Source organism: Hypomesus transpacificus, chromosome 21 (assembly GCF_021917145.1).
Source record: "Hypomesus transpacificus isolate Combined female chromosome 21, fHypTra1, whole genome shotgun sequence".
Classification (NCBI taxonomy): domain Eukaryota; kingdom Metazoa; phylum Chordata; class Actinopteri; order Osmeriformes; family Osmeridae; genus Hypomesus; species Hypomesus transpacificus.
The window spans coordinates 450,561-472,133 of record NC_061080.1 but is presented as its reverse complement, the minus strand read 5'-3'; the positions used below and the strand labels follow the sequence as shown (position 1 = coordinate 472,133).

The 21,573-nt window shown below is 46.1% G+C and overlaps 2 protein-coding genes across 2 annotated transcripts in view; both read left to right on the top strand.

Annotated features, from left to right (window-relative positions):
* Positions 1-2,400: 2,400 nt before the first annotated feature.
* On the top strand, positions 2,401-7,203 carry atp5pd (ATP synthase peripheral stalk subunit d). Its single transcript, XM_047043959.1, has 6 exons — positions 2,401-2,475; positions 3,043-3,173; positions 5,302-5,398; positions 6,613-6,684; positions 6,805-6,867; positions 7,026-7,203. The coding sequence occupies exons 2-6, from the start codon at positions 3,043-3,045 to the stop codon at positions 7,155-7,157; spliced, it is 495 nt and encodes a 164-aa protein (XP_046899915.1). The 5' UTR covers positions 2,401-2,475; the 3' UTR covers positions 7,158-7,203.
* A 756-nt stretch (positions 7,204-7,959) lies between these two features.
* The window catches only part of pnpla6 (patatin-like phospholipase domain containing 6), a 34,886-nt gene continuing 21,272 nt past the window's right edge, over positions 7,960-21,573 (top strand). The window contains 16 exon segments of the mRNA XM_047043473.1: positions 7,960-8,039; positions 9,226-9,361; positions 12,716-12,804; positions 14,563-14,619; positions 14,810-14,897; positions 15,114-15,196; positions 15,661-15,752; positions 16,003-16,143; positions 17,479-17,638; positions 19,134-19,214; positions 19,581-19,682; positions 19,684-19,710; positions 20,124-20,204; positions 20,486-20,622; positions 20,937-21,011; positions 21,269-21,371. Coding sequence (XP_046899429.1) covers positions 12,757-12,804; positions 14,563-14,619; positions 14,810-14,897; positions 15,114-15,196; positions 15,661-15,752; positions 16,003-16,143; positions 17,479-17,638; positions 19,134-19,214; positions 19,581-19,682; positions 19,684-19,710; positions 20,124-20,204; positions 20,486-20,622; positions 20,937-21,011; positions 21,269-21,371 — 1,275 coding nt within the window. The 5' untranslated portion in view covers positions 7,960-8,039; positions 9,226-9,361; positions 12,716-12,756.

The following is a 21,573-nucleotide window of genomic DNA, read 5'->3' as shown; positions in this document are numbered from 1 at the left end:
ATTGCTGGTATTTATGTAAGCAGTATTATTATTGGCTGAACATATCATATAATTAGCCTATCATGTTTGGGCTGTAGGCTATAGGCATTTAAATATTTACCTTTGTTAATATTCTCTGTACATATGGACTCTTTCTTTGATTAGTGGAAAAAAGTTAAATACAAATTTGTGGGGAAACTTCGCAGAATATGAATGGACAAACTTATAATTCCTGATATTTTTTCCCAACTTGTGTCTTATCTCAGGAAGCTCGAGCCCACCTCCATGTACTTTAAGAAAGCATAAAAACAACAGAAAACCTCGAACGCCCTTCACTACCTCTCAGTTGCTGGCGCTGGAGAGGAAGTTCCGACAGAAGCAATACCTGTCCATCGCCGAGAGAGCCGAGTTCTCCAACTCCCTCAATCTGACAGAGACACAGGTTAAAATATGGTTCCAAAACAGGAGAGCCAAAGCCAAAAGACTCCAGGAGGCCGAGTTGGAGAAGTACAAACTCGCATCGAAACCCATCTTACCTGCTTTTGCTCTCCCATTCCCTTTGGGCCCACACATGGGGTCCCCATACGGACCTTCCAACGGCTTTCCAAGGCCCACATTACCGGTCCCAGGACTTTTCAGTGGACCAGTTACTTACGGAATGTACTATTTGTCTTAGAATACTTATTCTGAGATCGTTTCTAATATCTTAGATATTATGGTTACAACTACACTTACTTTAAATATGAATATATTTTTTGAATGGTATGAATAACCCATTTTTGTATCCCTTTCAATAGATAATAATTGAAATATTTTTTAGGCCAGTACAGGCCTGCCAAGAAAAATGTGAGCCAATGCCATAATCGATTTTTTAATAGACCAAAATTATATTCTTTTAATGTTGGCCACGTTTGTTTATAATAGTTTATAAGAACATTTGAGAAATGTGCATACATGGGTGTCTCATTTTATAAATTCTCATCGATTATGCACACGCTGGCACTATAAGCCTTAAACCACTTGCCTTAAAAAACATCTATGTATCATCTTTATATTTGATAACCTGTTTTTAAAATGATCATATATCCCTTACTAAGGTTCAGCATCACCGTGCGTAATTACCTTGCGTAATGAGTGCGTAAAGCAACAAAAAAGTACTTAAAGGCCTTGCAGTTCTGAAGGTGCCTTGCAACACAATTTTTTTGCTCACTGTTGATGTTTATTTGTTGACTGTTTTCACCGTTGCTGTTCAATTGCAAACGACCAGTAGGCCTATGTAGCTGAGTGTGTCTAATTGCAATTCCTAAGTGTCTTTTAGGATATGGAATATATTCCCATATGGTTAGGCCCTTTCAACGATTACACTGTTGCCTTAGAGACCAATTCCAATAAGAGAGATTTAACTTTTAACTTTCCAGAAATGTGCTGTATTCTTGTAAATAAAATGTTTAGTTTTTACTTTTCCGGCAACATTGCCAGGAAACTATGCAGAATTCTCGGTATTTATTAAATATCTTTGTATCTGTACTGTGTACATACATGGTCCCATTTTAATTATTCAGTTTAACTTTATTTCAGTGTATAAACTGAATCCAGTAAATAAACAATATGTTTTTTTCCGTGTTGAAATGATTGGGTCTTAGTTAATTGCAGCGCAACAATTGTAACTAAAACGGGCACTATTTGAAAGTGTAGTTTACTTCTAATTTGTGTTTCTGAGCAAAAATGTGCTTAAAAATATTTACTTTAAAATATAGGCTACCATTAATTTATTTTCGTGCAGGCCTATTTAATTTGACAAAAAATAAGGATAATTTACGAACACATTGTGTGTGTATAATCTGGGTCACCTTCTCCGTCAATGATGAAGGAATTACTTGCTCAAATTTAGATCCTATTAATTAATAATTTAAGGCAGAGCTAAATAATCTCAATTTTTTGGGCCATTTGAAGTGGTCTATTTATTTTCCAGAAGAAATTAAAGGCAGTCAAATAATGATTATTTTCACCAGATACTGACGTGATTCGTTAAGACACATAGGTCACATAAACGACTTGCTTCAAAGCTTCAACGCTTGGCTGTTGATTTTAGAACCATGGACTGACCTCATCAGTTCATGTTGTAAACGTTTTGTTAATAATTAAAGAGAATAAACTGATTAATAAAGGCTAAATACATTTTCTCAACCATGAGCTACAGGAAAATGGTCCCGTTCTTTAATAAATGGTCACGTGATAAAACACTTGTAACTGATGGTTTTATTTAAGACATGTAATATGACAATTTTAGAGCGTATTTGAGGAATGAGTTTATCATTTCCTGACTTGGGTACCAGTTGCGAAACGGACCTGCAATGGGTCCAAATGTGCTTGCAATCATCTTCCAACACGATAGAGGGCAGCATTATGATAAAGCTGAGGAATCTTATACATGAAATAAGTCGACTTCCACATTTGCGCAGTGTGCGTGGACATCTCGGACATTTCGCTGCTAAGGTGAGTTGTAAGCCCGCTAGCTTCTCTTCAATGTATACATTGTATTTAAATAGTTTTCTGACATTCAAAGAGACATTTACAACTTTAGTGTTTTGATGCGTGCATTGTAAATGACCAAGCACGTTCAATTTCCTAATTTGCATTAGTCGCGACGGAGAACATTCTGACCTTGGCTTTCAAGCTACGTTTAAATGAATCGGCCCGTCACGTTTTGTGACATGCTAGCTAGCTTTGCTGCATTGAACAATTAACAAATAACATGTTGTGCGAGTTCCTATATTGAACGTTTTCGGAGGGCTTAATTTGAACTTTCTAGAAATGAGTTGTTTAAATCGCCAGTCACCACCGAGTAATAATAGCAGATACTTACGTAACCTACTTAACCCAAACAGTGGCAAATGACCTACTGTATTCAAGATGGCTAGCTACATGAATAGCCTTTTAGTCCTACCTGTCACATTGTTACACTGGTTGACAATACTGGCAATTCATGAGTTTATATTGTCAGTCAGCGGACAGAATTCCAATACACTTATGACTCTTCTCCTCCGCCTATGTACCCCGCAGATGGTGAGGACATCTATTCGCCGCGCGGCCCTGAAAGCCATTGACTGGGTGGCGTTCGCCGAGCGCGTACCCCCCAACCAGAGGAGCATGTTCAACGCCCTGAAGACCCGCAGCGATGCAATCTCTGCCAAGTCAGTAGCCAAGCTTTACCGTACTCACCAGCTATTTCCTCATCCATTGTTTGGTCTCTCAGTCCCTCACTCGGAGGCCCTGACTCTATCCAGTAGGAGCTAAATCTTTTTTTGCGTTTTGGACGTCCATATGGACGTCCATAGACTGACGGCGATGGCTGCTGATCTTTGCATGGATGGACGGACGGCGATGCTGTTCAGAGTGCCGTCCATAGAGGGAGCATATATTTTGGACGGCGTCATAGCCGTCCATATGGACGGCGATGCTGTTCAGAGTGCCGTCCATAGAGGAAGCAGATATTTTGGACGGCGATGGATTAGCAGGGACGTCCCTCGTGCCGTCCATAGAGGGAGCAGATATTTTGGACGGCGTCATAGCCGTCCATATGGACGGCGATGCTGTTCAGAGTGCCGTCCATAGAGGGAGCATATATTTTGGACGGCGATGGATTGAATGTTTAGCAGGCTGTTGAGCTAACAGAACTGCCGAAGGCTACCATAGCATGTAGCTAGCTACATTAACTTTGGATGACTCAATCTTTTGTCAAGTTAATTTGTATGAATTGCATGTTAGTGCAATATTTACGCCTTTATTCTGTTTTTTTTACATAATCAGCAGTATGATCTCATGACAATATAGACTTGAAAAACAATATGTTATGGTTTGGGTTTGCCTATAGGCTACATATATTTTAATTATTTCGAGAATTGTTAATAAAGACTCATTTAAAAATTTAAAATTTGGAGTGTTAGGCCCATAGGCTATTACGTTTTGCATTTGTCTCCGCTCAAAGTGGTTCGTGCGCAACATTGGAGCTACTGACTGGTGGCTCCAAATCCACCCATAAAACACTTTAAACTGACGGCTTCAAAGACCTAAAGGGCAATGTATTTCATAGGGTCATAACACAATGTTAAAATCTTAATTGAGTCTTTATTAACAATTCTCGAAATATTTAAAATATATGTAGCCTATATCTAGGCAAACCCTATAACATATTGTTTTTCAAGTCTGTATTGTCATGAGATTATATTGTTGATTGGCCTACTTTTGTATGTTAAAAATAAAATAAAGGCGTAAATATATAGCCTTCACTTAAATGCAATTAATACAAAATAACGTGACAAAACTTATTGAGTCATCCACGGTTGCTGTAGCTACATTCATGGTAGCCTTTGACGGCTTTGGTTTGGCTCAACACATCGTATTGTGTTTTGCATTGGTCTCCGCTCCAAGCGAGTGTTTGTTGTTTTGCGTTTGTCTCCGTGCGCAAAGTTCGTGCGCAAGATTGGAGCTACTGACTGGTGGCTTCAAATCCACCCATAAAACACTTTAAACTGACGGTTTAAAAGACCTAAATGGCAATGTATTTCATAGGGTCATAACACAATGTTAACATTTTAAATGAGTCTTTATTAACAATTCTCGAAATAATTAAAATAAATGTAGCCTATAGGCAAACCCAAACCATAACATATTGTTTTTCAAGTCTATATTGTCATGAGATCATACTGCTGATTATGTAAAAAAAACAGAATAAAGGCGTAAATATTGCACTAACATGCAATTCATACAAATTAACTTGACAAAAGATTGAGTCATCCAAAGTTAATGTAGCTAGCTACATGCTATGGTAGCCTTCGGCAGTTCTGTTAGCTCAACAGCCTGCTAAACATTCAATCCATCGCCGTCCAAAATATATGCTCCCTCTATGGACGGCACTCTGAACAGCATCGCCGTCCATATGGACGGCTATGACGCCGTCCAAAATATCTGCTCCCTCTATGGACGGCACGAGGGACGTCCCTGCTAATCCATCGCCGTCCAAAATATCTGCTTCCTCTATGGACGGCACTCTGAACAGCATCGCCGTCCATATGGACGGCTATGACGCCGTCCAAAATATATGCTCCCTCTATGGACGGCACTCTGAACAGCATCGCCGTCCGTCCATCCATGCAAAGATCAGCAGCCATCGCCGTCAGTCTATGGACGTCCATATGGACGTCCAAAACGCAAAAAAAGATTTAGCTGCCTCTCACTCTATCCCCTCAAACACACACCAAACAGGTTTTTCTCTCCGTCAGTAGCGCCTTGTTGACTTATTCTCCCTCACTCGGTTAACAGGCTCGCTGGCCTTCCAGAGAAGCCAGTGGAGATTGACTGGGCCTACTACAAGACAGCTGTCGCTAGGGCTGGCATGGTAGACGAGTTTGAGAAGAAGGTAAGGTCGAACAAAAACTCACCTGACAGATATCTGGCTTCCACAGCAGTTAGCAGGGGTCCCATTATCGTCCACCTAGCTCTCGACGCTCGTTACAAATTTGACCAAAATGTCGATATAATACAAATTTAAAACGTTATGTCACAGAATTGTACTTTAACGTATAGATACACACATATAGATTATAACATTCCGGTTTTAAAATCCAAAAAGGATATGCCTAGAAATTGTATTTTCCTGATTTTAGCAGTTAGCCAGGGGGTCCCATTATCGTCCACCCAACCACTTTCAATGGAGAAATGTCAAGTTTGAATCTGCGGAAGGCAGATGCCGCACATACGGTTTGAGAGCGTATTTACATAATCAAATCTCATAGTAAGAAGCTGTAATTTGGTGGGCAGCAATATAAGATGTGTACATATCGGTGATTTGCTTTCGTTCGTTGCTGCTGCATATCTTTAAGAAATTAACGGAAGAAACGGTTGTGGACGATAATGGGGTCTGGAACATTAGCGAGTTTGAATGGACGATAATGAGGCCGCTCACGCTAACAACTCTAACAAGCTCTTAACGCTAAGATCTTCTGAAACGTCCTAAGAGCGTTCGAGAGCGCCCTTAGAACGTTCTTAAAACGCTCTTAACGTTAAGAGCTTCTTAACGAATCTGGGAAACCCGGCCATTGTCGGAACACGAGTTCCTGCTTCACCACCAAATCAGGGTAGCCTGTTGGTCCAAGTTTTCAATCAGCGAAGATACAAGTCAAGCCACCTTCTTGGTCTCTCTTCTACTGCTGGATTGGTTCTTCTGATTTTAATTGGTTAATTTAGACTGTTAGATTTAGACAGTTAGACTGTTGCTCTTGTTGGTTAGTGGTAGCTGATTTAAACTGTTGTATTCTATTTTAGTTAATCTTATTTTTATTGCTTTCCTACAGGTACACCTGCACTTGGAGAATAATGTTGTGTAATTTTAACTTGTTTAACTACATGCTCTTATGGTTTCTTCCCTTGAGCACTATTTTTTGGTTGTTCACAATATGTACTTCTTGTTTTTGACTACCCGCAATGCTGTGGGGCTATCTTGTTGTTATTATCAGTGACCTATGCACTTTGTAAAGCTCTCTCTTGGAAGTCGCTTTGGATAAAAGCGTCTGCTAAATGAATAAATGTAAATTTGCATCCCTACGTCATCCCTTCTCTTCTCCATCCCCACAGTTCAGTGCTTTGCAGATACCTGTGCCTGTTGACACACAGACCAGCGCCATTGATGCACAGGAGGCAGTAGCGGTGAGTGTTTAAAATCTCAAGATATATATATATTTTTTTTTATCAACCCAGGTCTTAGTTTAGTGTTTTGGTTGTCTGGATCGTGGTCGTTTGTGGTGACCTTTAACTTTTTCCCCATAGGACAAAGCAGCCGTGGCCTACATTGAGGCATCCAAGGCTCGCATCACTCAGTATGAGAAGGAGGTGATTGTCTATAAAGTGTTAACAGGACTCACTAATTTACACACAAACTCTCACACACCTATCAAGTACTCTCTCCGTTCATCCCTGATCGCGATTCTCTCTCTCTTATACTCCTCCCATCTTTCTCTCTCTCTTTTTATTTTTATTCATTTTTACAGTTGGAGAAGTTCAGAAACATGATCCCCTTCGACCAGATGACCATTGATGATCTCAACGACACTTTCCCAGAGACCAAACTGGACAAGGTCAAGAATCCCTATTGGCCACACAAGCCCATCACTGACCTGTAATCTCACCAACAACTAATTCAATAAACACCTCATATTTTACCGAAAATCCTCGTGGATCTGCATTTCTTTGGGATTCTGTGTAATTTGTTCATGTAGTTTTAAGTTTTCCCAGACTTGCAGTATTGATGCAGTATTAATTCATTGCCACTAGGTGGCAGTGTAAGCTCATTTTAGACTGTACCTCGTTGTTCCATGAACGAAGAAGTCGATACATTTCTCCACAACTGTGTTTAAAAAGTGATAGACACTATGAATCTTTTTGCTTTATCAGAACTATTGTAGATATAGTAAAGTAATACATATATTTGAAATAACTTGTAATAATTGAATGAGTCACTTTAGTACTACAGTAATGTGTCCACTTATCTGTTACATTAATGGAATAGGGGGGTGTAATAAGTTTCCCTTTATCTGTTATTTGCCAAAGGTTGCCATGGCCTTCCCAAATAATCAGATTATCTGATTCAAAATGTTAAATTTACTATTACATTTAGTCATACTATTAACAGTCCCAAGTAATTTATCAAAGAATGGTTAACAATAACCAACATGAAAAACTTCAGTCTTCTCATGTAGTCTGTTGTGTTCATTGGTTAGCTCGCTCGTCAGTCACTGATGTAAACACCAATGAAAAAATAATCGTGACTGTGCCCTTCTCAACCTTGCACTGTGGTTGGCTTGAATTTGTATGTTTACTTAAAAGTAGGTGGGATATATGGCCATTGACTCATCCCTTGATGTTAATTGGTTAAAATCTGAGTTTTTGCTCTTTTTTGATTTGCCAGGTGTTGTTGAAAGAAAGGTGGGAGGGGCTTAGTTACCGATGATTTCCGCTATGTCTGTTGTTTGACAGCAACGATTAACAAGAACCACGCGTTTCAGGTAACGTTATTTTACTGTAACGCCCTTTTACAGTATAGAGTAAATAGTTCGGCTTCTAACCAAAATACGAATGCGTATAATACTTGTGAAAACGATGTGTATTTGTCTATTACAACCGTGGGAACTCGAGACAAGTGTCACTTCGGATAGCACAGTGCTGTCCGAGGCATGTCAATATTAGCTCTGCGGTGTCCCTGCGGAGGTCACAAACATCCTCACGATCTTGTCCGTTCACAATGAGTGTTCCCCTGAAACAGTTTTAACTCAGCAGTATCATATTAACATATATTTAAAAAACAGTTATTCAGAAAATACATTATAGTTAATTACAAGCTGTAGAAGAATGATATAGCTTCTGCTGTATTTTAGCTGATAGCATCACCTAATGCTTGGATGCTAGCATCCGCACAAGGAGGGGATATCTCTGGGGGTAGACCCTCTTTGAGCAACAGCAGATGTCGGGATTTTTGCCTTCTGTTGTAAAGCGTGTAAACCGGCCTAGTATTGTAGAGTAGTTTAGCAATCTAGCTAAAGCCACTACCGACATTACTGCATTAAAATACACAGATATCCGGAAAGGGTGCTTTGGGTGGGAGGAAGATGATGGGCACAACAAAGCCATAACAGTTCGAGTGGACAGCCTTTTTTACATGATTTTCACAGATTTATTAGAAAGCTGCACCAATGCAAGTCCGTTATGCGCAGGACAGCATTCAGAATGCGGCTAAATAAGAAATATAAAGGCCAGGCCTATCCTTTCTGATTAAGAGGAGTTTTATTGCTACAGCAATACATAATTGTTAGTACACCGTCAAACCGGGCCTTTGATTTATAAGTGATGGGAAAGACAACACCAGACGGTTACAAACTACTCAAACTATTTTGGCTTTGAAACCTGATCTGTCCTGGCCTCAGCCATTGACTGGACACATTACCTTTGACCGTATTTCCTTGTCCTTCGTCGTTTATTTGGCCCTTGGGCATCGATAATTGACAGATTATAACAGTGTTATGACATATATGTATGTAGAGGGGGGGAAAAGCTAACCTTTTAACTGTTTATGGTGCTAATGTTGTGCTTTCAAGAGTAAAGGTCACAAGGCTACATTGAAACCAGCTTGTGTCTGGTTTCTGTTCTCAGTAGTTCATGGCCTGGCGTTTAAGATCGAGTTGTTGTATTCCCTAGTTGCCAAAGAGTTACCAGTCAATATCGAGCCATCCAGCTCTACAGGAGAAAGACATTTCAATGACAAATGGAGGAAGAAGATTGATCAAAGTTATCCATAATTGATTCCATCGTGGTCTTCTCTCAAACACTCGAGGTATATAATATACGTTGCTTTTTTTTTTAAATTGTTGTTTTGTTTTTTGTCCGGGAAGAAAAGCCAGCATGTCGCTAGCTGTTAGAGCCGCCCTATGGAAGGAGCTGCCCCTGGATCAGTGTGTGTCTGTGTGTGGAGGATTCATACTGAGGGGCATGTCTACACTGGCAGCATTGTATCTGCAGGACAATGCGGATACGGTCGTCAAGCTGCAAGGCTAGGACAGACACAGGCCGGTGCGGGCGGGCGTGGGCAAGTCAGCACGTCAGCTCAGCAAGGCACTGAGAAGGCTGGCAAGGTCAGAAGTGTCTGCTTCTGTTAGAGGTGACAGTATTTAGGATCTATATCAAGGTTATAGACTATACACTATATTATAAATAATGTGTACACCGACAATATGGATTAATTCAAGTAATTAAAGTTTTATGACATGGTAGCTCTTATTACTATGACCTGTGTAGTAACAATAGGCCAACTAGAACTGTAAAACACACGGTGGAGCGCACGCTAAGCTGGTCACACAGTAATATGAGTAGTGTAGCCTACAGGGCAGGACATTGCAGCTCTTGTAGGGGTCAAACTCTGTAGGGTTAGTTATTTATTTTCATATTTGTATTTTTACTAACTGAGTTAGTAAGGCAATTTTTCTTAACATCAACTTGTGGATTATATATTTTGTGTTGGGCCGTGATACCGTGTATAGGCCTGTATGGGCTGGCCTGCATTCTTTATAAGCCCCACAGTATTTCTTCACTGTGCCAGGAAACCATTTATTTTGTAACAAAAGGAAGGGTTTCTTCACCGGGCTGATTCGGGATTTCCGTGGTGTTTTCGCTGTAACGTGCACTTCTGACCACTGCAAGGAAGCGCTTTTCAGTTTAGTGTCCAGTGAAGTGTTTGGTCGTACGAGGCTAACCAGAATTATAGAACCTAGAGAGAGAGAGAGAGAGAGAGAGAGAGAGAGAGAGAGATTGAGAGACCAGAGAGGGAGGAGAAGAGAATAGAGAGAACAAATAGCTCACAGAGATAGATAAAGATATGCAGGCACTGTGGTTCTAGAACACAACGAGAACAGCAAGAAGGAACGTCCTTGCTGGTTTGTTTAACTTGTCGCTAACCAGCCCACATCCTGCTTTACTCCCTGAAACGCAGACACGACCATCTCTGCACAGATTGAGGCCTAATCTGTACGTGTGCATCATGCTCCCATAGGAGTTATATCGGAGATTATAAAAGTGCAGAACGACACCAGGGGCCGCCGTTAAAGGTTCACGATCCTTGTGTGTGGCGTCGCGTTTCACCAACTTGCTTTGGTCTCGCTCCAACATGTCTCTCTGACGCGTTCCAAGGCGGAGATTTGGAGGAGATCCGTGATGGGAGCAGGGTTCTGTTTGGGAAGGGCAAGGCTGAGCACGGCTCTGCTGCTTGGTTTGTTTGTCTGTGGCGGAGACAAGAGGCCGGGCGCTGTTGGGGGAGATGTTGGCAGATAATGGCTGTGTCCAGGGAGGGAGCACGTGACTAATGTTTGGGAACTAGGTCTCATTCCACTGGGCTCGTGGAGTCGATCGATCGGTATATGAACGGTGGGGACGAGCGGGACGCAAGGGAAAGAGAAGGAGGGGAGAGCAGGAAAGAAAGGGGGAGAAGGAGGTGAGGAGGATGGGAGGAAGAGAGGAAGTGGGTCAGAGAGAGAGAGAGATGGACAAGAAGAGAGAGAGAGAGAGAGAGAGAGAGGAAGGGAAGGGATGGAGGGAGGGAGGGTAGTACAAGAGGACAGTAGTCCGTTTAGTAGGCCTAGACTAAATCCCAGGAGAAACAACCCAAATCGTGGGTGTAAGAGGATCATGCTCTGGGGATGGAGAGGGATAGGGAGATGAGAGGGGGATGGAGAGGGATAGGGAGATGAGAGGGGGATGGAGAGGGATAGGGAGATGAGAGGGGGATGGAGAGGGATAGGGAGATGAGAGGGGGATGGAGAGGGATAGGGAGATGAGAGGGGGATGGAGAGGGATAGGGAGATGAGAGGGGGATGGAGAGGAGGGGAGAGATGAGAGGGGGATGGAGAGGAGGGGAGATGAAAGGGGGATGGAGAGGAGGGGAGAGATGAGAGGGGGATGGAGAGGGATAGGGAGATGAGAGGGGGATGGAGAGGAGGGGAGAGATGAGAGGGGGATGGAGAGGAGGGGAGAGATGAGAGGGGGATGGAAAGGGATAGGGAGATGAGAGGGGGATGGAGAGGGATAGGGAGATGAGAGGGGGATGGAGAGGGATAGGGAGATGAGAGGGGGATGGAGAGGAGGGGAGAGATGAGAGGGGGATGGAGAGAAGGGGAGAGATGGACGGAAGAGATGAATGGGTGGAGAGAGGGGGATGGAATCATCTGGGCAGGATTGTGTGTCAGAATGGCCCGGGTGAGACCGTGCGGTCATCAACACAGTGACGTCAGCTTTAATGGGGGGAAGGGGGTAGGGGGGGTGTGTCAGAATGGCCCGGGTGAGACCGTGCGGTCATCAACACAGTGACGTCAGCTTTAATGGGGGGAAGGGGGTAGGGGGGGTGTGTCAGAATGGCCCGGGTGAGACCGTGCGGTCATCAACACAGTGACGTCAGCTTTAATGGGGGGAAGGGGGTAGGGGGGGGTGTGTCAGAATGGCCCGGGTGAGACCGTGCGGTCATCAACACAGTGACGTCAGCTTTAATGGGGGGAAGGGGGTAGGGGGGGGGTGTGTCAGAATGGCCCGGGTGAGACCGTGCGGTCATCAACACAGTGACGTCAGCTTTAATGGGGGGAAGGGGGTAGGGGGGGTGTGTCAGAATGGCCCGGGTGAGACCGTGCGGTCATCAACACAGTGACGTCAGCTTTAATGGGGGGAAGGGGGTAGGGGGGGTGTGTCAGAATGGCCCGGGTGAGACCGTGCGGTCATCAACACAGTGACGTCAGCTTTAATGGGGGGAAGGGGGTAGGGGGGGTGTGTCCATACAGCGCACAGTACATCTTTGTCTGGACGGTAGCCTGTAGCACCGGCTAAGCCTCTCTCATGAAACGTTTAAATCCAGCCTGTGCATTGCCGCTTATAATAATAATGTTGTTAGTTAGCTGACACTTTGATCCCAAGCTACGCACAGGGGAGATTTGACCCAGTGACCTCTTGATCTGCAGTCAAATGAGTTATACCCATACCGAGAAGACCAATTTATATTTAGGCTCCCATCTTCATCCCATTGTTTGGCTTTATCGTTTTCCTGTGTCTGTTCAGTGTGCCAACACGTTTGTCTGGCATGTGGAATCTCTCGCTTGATGATGACTGTTTCCTGTGTGTGTGTATGTGTGTGTGTGTATGTGTGTGTTGCCAGTGGCCGTTGATGGACCAGCCCTGTGAAGACGCGGGGTTAGAATGGGACAGAGCGCCTCGGAACAGGAGGTCCAAGAAGATACCCCAGAGGTCAGAAAACACATACACACACACCAGAGATGGACCCACGCGATCCTTCACTCAAGTAGTTACTCCCTTTGCCTTCAGTGTGAAGAAGAGAGAGTGAGTTAGAGAGATACAGATAAAGTGCTGCCTCATCAATAACTGAACAGCCTTGTATTTCCTTTCCAGTCACTTGACTGTCTAAGAGCTAGATTTCCAAAAGCCTACGGTCGACTTTGGCCTCACCCCAGTCATTTAGTTTTTAATGCTCCTAACACAACAGGCTTATCACACAGATTCATATCTCTTGGCTCCCGATGTGAGTCACAGCCTTAATCAGGACTTGGGACCAGGAACGTCCTTTGGCTGGAAAATGCTACAGAGTAGACGACAGAGATAAGAGTCTTATTGATCTGGCAGGGAGAGGCCTGCAGTAGAGGAGCGGATCTGAGTGGATCTGTTCTGTGTCCGACCTTTGTGTGCCTCGGATGAGTGAATCTAGAATGTATACTCTCTCTCTCTCTCTCTATCTCCCCGTCTTCCTTCCTCCCTCGTCCTCTCAGATCTGATTACAGTGAAACCAGATTAAACCAGATCTCTTGCCAAACCCCCCCAGGCCTTGGTAGACTCTCCATCCACAGACCTCCACACACAGACAGGAGCCAGCCGCTCCCACACCAGCCCTCTACCCCGGCCAGGGGCCTGTGTCAGCGTCAGTAGACAGCAGCCCTCTACCCCGGCCAGGGGCCTGTGTCAGCGTCAGTAGACAGCAGCCCTCTACCCCAGCCAGGGGCCTGTGTCAGCGTCAGTAGACAGCAGCCCTCTACCCCGGCCAGGGGCCTGTGTCATCGTCAGTAGACAGCAGCCCTCTACCCCAGCCAGGGGCCTGTGTCAGCGTCAGTAGACAGCAGCCCTCTACCCCAGCCAGGGGCCTGTGTCAGCGTCAGTAGACAGCAGCCCTCGCCCTGGCCAGGGGCCTTTGTCAGCGTCAGTAGACAGCAGCCCTCTACCCCAGCCAGGGGCCTTTGTCAGCGTCAGTAGACAGCAGCCCTCGCCCCGGCCAGGGGCCTGTGTCAGCGTCAGTAGACAGCAGCCCTCGCCCCGGCCAGGGGCCTTTGTCAGCGTCAGTAGACAGCAGCCCTCTACCCCAGCCAGGGGCCTTTGTCAGCGTCAGTAGACAGCAGCCCTCGCCCCGGCCAGGAGCCTGTGTCAGCGTCAGTAGACAGCAGCCCTCTACCCCAGCCAGGGGCCTGTGTCAGCGTCAGTAGACAGCAGCCCTCTACCCCAGCCAGGGGCCTGTGTCAGCGTCAGTAGACAGCAGCCCTCGCCCTGGCCATGGGCCTTTGTCAGCGTCAGTAGACAGCAGCCCTCTACCCCAGCCAGGGGCCTGTGTCAGCGTCAGTAGACAGCAGCCCTCTACCCCAGCCAGGGGCCTTTGTCAGCGTCAGTAGACAGCAGCCTACATCAAGCCTTTTGGAAGTGAACCTGGCCAGGGTAGAGGGGGGGATCACCAGAATGATAAAGGGATAGAGAGAGGGAGAGGATGATGGGGGGGGGGGGGGGGGGGTTATGAACCGGGGTCGGTGTGGGGTCAAAGTGCGGCGAAAAGGGAGTTCCCAAGCTGTACTCAGAGAGCCACGTCAGATGTCTCGTAAGCAGGACGGACGCAGCAGCTGCTTTCAGACAGCTGCTCTCACCGGGCGGCGACCAGGGACCTTCTAACTGTGGTCCTAAGGGAAGGTCGGAAGTGGTCCTTGATTGATGTGTGTTCTGTTCCAATCGCAGGAAGGGTTTAACCACCACATCAAGGCGTTTGTGGAGGAAGAGCTACAGACGAGCATGGTCAGTGTCACTCGGGGGGGGGGGGGGGGGGGGGTCTTGTTATGGACTGTTCTTGGTGTCACGGCGGTATTGTGATCGTTCTGCTCCCTCCCTCCCTCTCTACCTGACTCTGCGTCCATCTCACTCACCGCTCCCCCTCCGTCTCTCTCCCTCCGCCCCCCCCCCCCCCCCCCCCCCCCGCTCTCTCCAGATGGTTGGCATGGTGATCGGCGCGGGATTCGCCATCATCCTCATCGCCATCCTCATCTTCTTCGTCCTGCGCAGGATCCAGCTACGAAGTCAGTCTCCCTCCTCCTGCTCCCCTCGTCTCCTCTCTTTGGTCAGACGCTGGTCTCCCCCCAGCAGTCTGTTGACCTTATAAGACCTTCTCATTCACTCACTTCAGTTCGGTTTTCAATAAGAATTTTCTCTCTTTCCTCTCTTTCTCCTCTCTCTACTCTCCTTTCTTTCTCTCTCTCTCTCTCTCTCTCTGTCTCTCTCTCTCCATCTCTCAGACATCGAGGCCCAGGAGGCTCCTAAATACCGCTTCCGTAAGAGGGACAAGGTCATGTTCTATGGGAGGAAGATCATGCGCAAGGTCAGCCCCTATGGCCAGTTGCAGTCTGTAGCTGAAGTGATGTTACAACATAGAACTGCATGAAGTTCACTTTACGACCTTGACCTGTCGACACTCTGTCTCTCTCTGTCTCTCTCTGTCTCTCTCTGTCTCTCTCTCTCTCTCTCTCTGTCTCTCTCTGTCTCTCTCTGTCTCTGTCTCTCTCTGTCTCTCTCTGTCTCTCTTTGTCTCTCTCTGTCTCTGTCTCTCTCTGTCTTTCTCTGTCTCTCTCTGTCTCTCTCTGTCTCTCTTTGTCTCTGTCTTTCTCTTGTTGTCTCTCTCTCTCTCTGTCTCTCTTTGTCTCTCTCTGTCTCTGTCTCTCTCTGTCTCTCTCTGTCTTTCTCTGTCTCTCTCTGTCTCTCTTTCTTTGTCTCTCTCTTTGTCTCTTTCTTTGTCTCTCTCTTTGTCTCTCTCTCCTTGTCTCTCTGTCTCTCTCTCTCCCCCAGGTGTCTCAGTCTACATCTTCTCTTGTGGGGACAGCTTCCTCCTCCCGCCCGCGCCTCAAGAAGAAGCAGAAGATGTTAAACATTGCCAAAAAGTATGCATGCAGACCTTACCACAAACAGAAATATTGACATATCCTTTTTGTGAAACTTGCGGTACTGAAATTGAAACATCGTTATGCCAACAGATCTTCTGAGAAGAGTTCTAACAGACACAAACAAAAATGAAAAGCACAATATAGTCTAGCTAGCAGAGGGTCCGGGTCAGATTCCAGTTCAGTTAAGTCAGTGAAGACGAGTTTGAAATAACAATTCCATCATTTCCTGCCCCCCCCCCCCCTCCAGGATCCTGCGTTTTAAGAAAGAGGTCCCCATCCTGCAGGCCAAGGAGCCTCCTCCTTCCGTGCTGGAGGCCGACCTGACGGAGTTTGACGTGGCCAACTCCCACCTGCCCTCCGAGGTGCTGTACATGCTGAAGAACGTCAGGTACGCACGCAGGGGGGGGGGGGGGGGGGGGGGCTGGGGGGGTGTGTGGAGGGGGGGGGGGGCTGGGGGGGGTGTGTGGAGGGGGGGGGGGGGGCTGGGGGGGTGTGTGGAGGGGGGGGGGGGGGCTGGGGGTGTGTGTGGAGGGGGGGGGCTGGGGGGGGGGTGTGGAGGGGGGGGGGGGGGGGCTGGGGGGGGGGGGTGTGGAGGGGGGGGGGGGGGGGGGGGGGGCTGGGGGGGGGGTGTGTGGAGGGGGGGGGTGTGTGTCTATGGAGATGTCTTAAAATATGACTACCATTTATATATATATGTGTGTGTGTGTATCTATGTATGTATTATAGCATCTAGGGATGGGCATTCGACTAAATTGTCTTAATCGATCGTTGGGAGAATTAACGATCGATTTTCGATTAATCATTAACATTTTTATATTAAAATTAACTATTTATAGGCTATATTAAAATGCAGTGAAAATAGAAGAAACACAGCGTGTTTCCACATTGAGATCTGTCGCTATTACAAGAAAAACAACTATTTCTGTAACTCCTAGAAGCGGAGACAACAGCTAGAAGCCTGTGCTCAAACACAACTGACCCTCGTTTTTTCCCGGCTAATTAACAAAACTTCATAAAAACTTTCGCCCTCAATAATATTTAAGGGTAGCATATCCATCTCGATGGACTTGCAGATCCGTTGGGTAATTGTCTCTGCTCGTTGTGCATCGCAGCTCCTCCGTGCTAACACAGAGAGAAGGATGCACCGCCGCTAACCAGGGTCGGATGTAGCTACGTTCTTCAAGTGGTAGCTACATCATTTGAGTCGTGGAGGAGTTGTATTTATACTTAGCTTTGCAGTGTTGGCAATGAACAAAGTAATTTTTAAGTCAAAATGGTCTCACGCCACACTTCGCCGTGACCTCTTCATGTTTACTTTTGAAATACATGGAAACTCGTAACTGAGTAGGCTTGTGGCGTTTTTTTTTCTCTAAACATTGGCTTTGCTTGGTAAAATTTTTAAATCCTGCCACATAGCAAAATCCATTGCATTCCTTCAAGACTCAACTATGCAACGGAACACTCATTAGTTTTATCGATGAACAAATAATGTCATCGACGAAATTCTTAATGATCGATAATCGATCGTCGATTAATTATGCCCATCCCTAATAGCATCATACATTGCTATGTACCGCTCACGTGTTACAGTATAGTGTGTACGTAAGACCACTGTGTGGTCGTTTTAACAGTGATGAAATCTGGATAACTGTGTGTGTGTGTGTGTGTGCGTCTGTGTACATATCTGTGTGTGTGTGTGTGTGTGTGACCTCCTGACCTCCAGGGTGCTGGGCCACTTTGAGAAGCCTCTGTTCCTGGAGCTGTGTAAGCACATGGTGTTCCTCAAGTTCCAGCAGGGGGAGTACGTGTTCCGGCCGGGGCAGCCGGACAGCAGCATCTACGTCGTACAGGACGGCAAGCTGGAACTGTGCCTTACCGGACAGGTGAGCTGTGTGTGTGTGGGTGTGTTTGTACGTGGGTGTGTGTGTGTACATGTGTGTGGGTGTGTACGTGTGTGTGTGTGCGTGTGTGTACGTGTGTGTGTGTTTGTAAGCGTGGGTCGTGGTTGAGATAATTATATCATTTAACGTGTATTGTAACAGACACAAAAGGTTTAGTAAAATATATGATATTAATTTCCCTATTTTTTATACACTAACAAATTATTTACATACGTATATCTAACATGTATATTTAGAATATGACAGTTCCATCTACCAGCATAGTCAACAAACTTCACTAATGAGCTTGAACTCTCAGTCGGCACCAGAGGAACCATTTAGCACCTCTGTCTGTTTGTCTGTTTCCATGATGGTCAAACTATCACATGCTCAAGAGCAATCAAAGGTGTTATTAATCTCTAAAGTATTAAATATGAACACTTTTACAACAACAAACACAAATGACGCAAAACGTATTGTTAATTGCTGTTCTGATGCAACTCTGGTCCAAAGTGATGAAGTCTCTTTCTATCCTGTTAAACTAGAATATAACCAGCAGATGGCATCTCCTTCCTACACTTTGAATATCAAGGGCCAGTTTCTCCTTTTAACTCTAAGATGCATAATATGATACATTTCTGATTTGTTTTTATTATAAAACCTGTACTGTAACAGACACAAAATGTTAGTAAAATATATAATAATTATCATCATCATCATAAAAATAATACAATTACAATAAAAAAATAGAAACATATGCATATCCAACATGTGTATGCCAATTTTATAGTATAATTAAAATGATCTCTAAGATGCATAACATAATGACCGGTGCTTATTCATACTGTAGTTTCATAAATCATTTAGCCTACTTGCTTTATCAAAGTAAAGGGCTTTTGCAACAAGACACGTACTTGAATGAGATGAAGTGTCAAACCATTAGAAGCCCGTTACCTTTTACCTTGAATCCTTCCACCTTCCTTTCCTTCCTGTCTTCATCACCCCCTCAGCCCCCACCCTATCGGAAATCTCAACCAACTTCACTAATGAGCTTTAACTGTCAGTCGGCACCAGAGGAGCCATTTAGCACCTCTGTCTGTCCTAATGGTCTGTTTGTCTGCTTGCATGACTGTAAAAGTCTCACAGGCACAAGAGCAATCAAACGTGTGAAGTTTTCAAGTGCTAAAATCTGAACCAGGAACCAAACGAATCTGACACCTACCTAAACAAACAATGTCATTAGAAAGCTCCCGGGATTAAAGAGACAAACCTGTTGACAGATTAGTGCTTGCATCAGTCTGTTGGCCTCTGTTGTTAAGCTAATTGGCCGGGCAGCCATGATCTGGTACAGAGCAATGACAGGAAAGCATGTCTGAATTATATTTGTTAAATATTTTTATGTCTTATCTGTTGGTTTAGAAGTGTGTGCTTGTGTATGTGTGTGTGTGCTTATGTGTGTGTGCGCGTAACAAACCCCACCGTTGTCTCATGTCTCCAGGATGGCAAGGATGGCGTCGTCAAGGAGGTCTACCCCGGCGACAGTGTCCACAGCCTCCTCAGCATCCTGGATGTCATCACCGTAAGATAAGATGTCACTTCCTGTTTGACTCATCAACTGTCGTCACGTTTTCGGACGTGAACTTGGACTGTACTTTTGATTGGTCACTTCAGTACGGAGGAACATGTGACACATCATTCACAGTGGTTGTGGTTCAAATCCCCCTTTGGATGAAGACATGTCGTAACTTCTATTGAATGTGTTCGATAAGAAATCAAGCTCACTCAAACAATGAAAATTACTGTCAAAATATTAATTTCTCCCATCCTCAAACTCTAATCTAATTGTGATACCACAGGAAATACAAGTATTATACATAAAAACACTGTTGCTGATACAAATATATTGATAATATTGTTGACAGATATATGTGTGTGTGTGTTCCAGGGCCACCAGAAGCCATACAAGACAGTGTCGGCACGGGCGGCCGAGGTGTCCACTGTTCTACGTCTACCGGTTGAGGCCTTCCTCTCCATCTTTGAAAAGTACCCCCGAAAGCCTTGTCAGGGTGGTGCAGGTGAGCTGTGTGTGTGTGTGACTGTGTGTGTGTGTGTGTGTGACTGTGTGATACAGGTGAGCTGTGTGTGTGTGTATGTGACTGTGTGATACAGGTGAGCTGTGTGTGTGTGTGTATGTGACTGTGTGATACAGGTGAGCTGTGTGTGTGCGTGTGTATGTGACTGTGTGATACAGATGAGCTGTGCGTGTGTATGTGACTGTGTGATACAGGTGAGCTGTGCGTGTGTATGTGTGTGTATGTGACTGGGTGATACAGGTGAGCTGTGTGTGTGTGTGTGTGACTGTGTGATACAGGTGAGCTGTGTGTGTGTGTGTGTATGTGACTGTGTGATACAGGTGAGCTGTGTGTGTGCGTGTGTGTGTGTGCGTACGCTGCAGCCATCTTACTTTCCCTCTTCATGTCTGTTGCAGATCATCATGGTCCGCCTACAGAGAGTCACCGTGCTGGCCCTGCACAACTACCTGGGCCTCACCAACGAGCTCTTTAGCCATGTAGGTGTCACACACACACACACACAGCATGTGGACTTCACATGAGTCACACTCCAGTCGTCCAACATCCTCGTCTAACCCTCTTTGATTCACTTTTTGATTCTCTCCCCCCCCCCCCCCCCCCTCTCTCTCTCTCTCTCTCTCTCTCTCTCTCTCTCTCTCTCTCTCTCTCTCTCCCTCTATCTCTCTCTCTCCCCCCTCTCTCTCTCTCTCTCTCTCTCTCTATCTCTCTATCTCTTTCTCTCTCTATCTCTCTCTCTCTCTCTCTCTCTGTCCTGCAGGAGATGCAGGCCCTGCGCCTGCTGCCCCTCTCACCCCACCAGACGCGCACCAGCCCGGTCCGCCACAGCAAGCGCTTCGGCAGCCTGACGGTGACCGAGGAACACCGGGGAGGCCGCCGTGAAGGGGGACACTCCAGGTGAGGCTGGGAGGGAGCCTGGGAGAGAGGCTGGGAGAGAGGCTGGGGGAGAGGCTGGGAGAGAGGGAGGCTGGGAGGGAGGGAGGCTGGGAGGGAGGCTGGGAGGGAGGCTGGGAGGGAGGCTGGGAGAGAGGGAGGCTGGGTGAGAGGGAGGCTGGGAAGCTGAGAGGGAGACAAACAGAAGGGATTGGTGAGGGTGGGGAGTTTGAGAGGGAAACTTAAAGTATTTACACATCATGTGACGATGAGGTGAAACGGCCATAGTAAATGCTGTGTCGTCTGACCTGTGTGTGTGTGTGTGCGTGTGCGTGCAGCAGGGGACCATGGAAAGGACGGCACCACCGTGCCAACCCTGAGCAGGACCATCTCCATGCCTGTAGACATTGCCTGTGAGCAGCACCTTTCACCTGGCTCCATCCCCCCTTCCCTCCCTGTCCTTCCCCCTCTCCACTTTTGCTCTCTCTCCTTCCTTTCTGTCTTTCTTGGTGGCATCCCTCTCTCTTTTCCTCTTCCCTCTCTCTCTCTCTCTCTCTCTCTCTCTCTCTCTCTCTCTCTCTCTCTCTCTCTCTCTCTCTCTCTCTCTCTGTCCATGTCTCTCTCTCCCCTGAGCTGGCTAGGTGACCCTGTGTGCTCTGTGTCCCTGCAGGTATGCAGAAGGGCCTGCGTTCAGACTTCGACATGGCGTACGAGCGAGGGCGCATCTCCGTGTCTGCAGAGGACGGCAACACCCCCCCCCCGCCTTCACGCGGGTCAGCGCACACACACACACCCCACAGACACACACACACCCCACAGACACACACACACACACCAACAGACTCCACCCACAGACACACACACACCCACAGACACACACACACACACACACCCCACAGACACACCCACAGACACAGGACAAACACACACCCCACAGACACACACACATCCATAGACATAAAATGATAACGCATT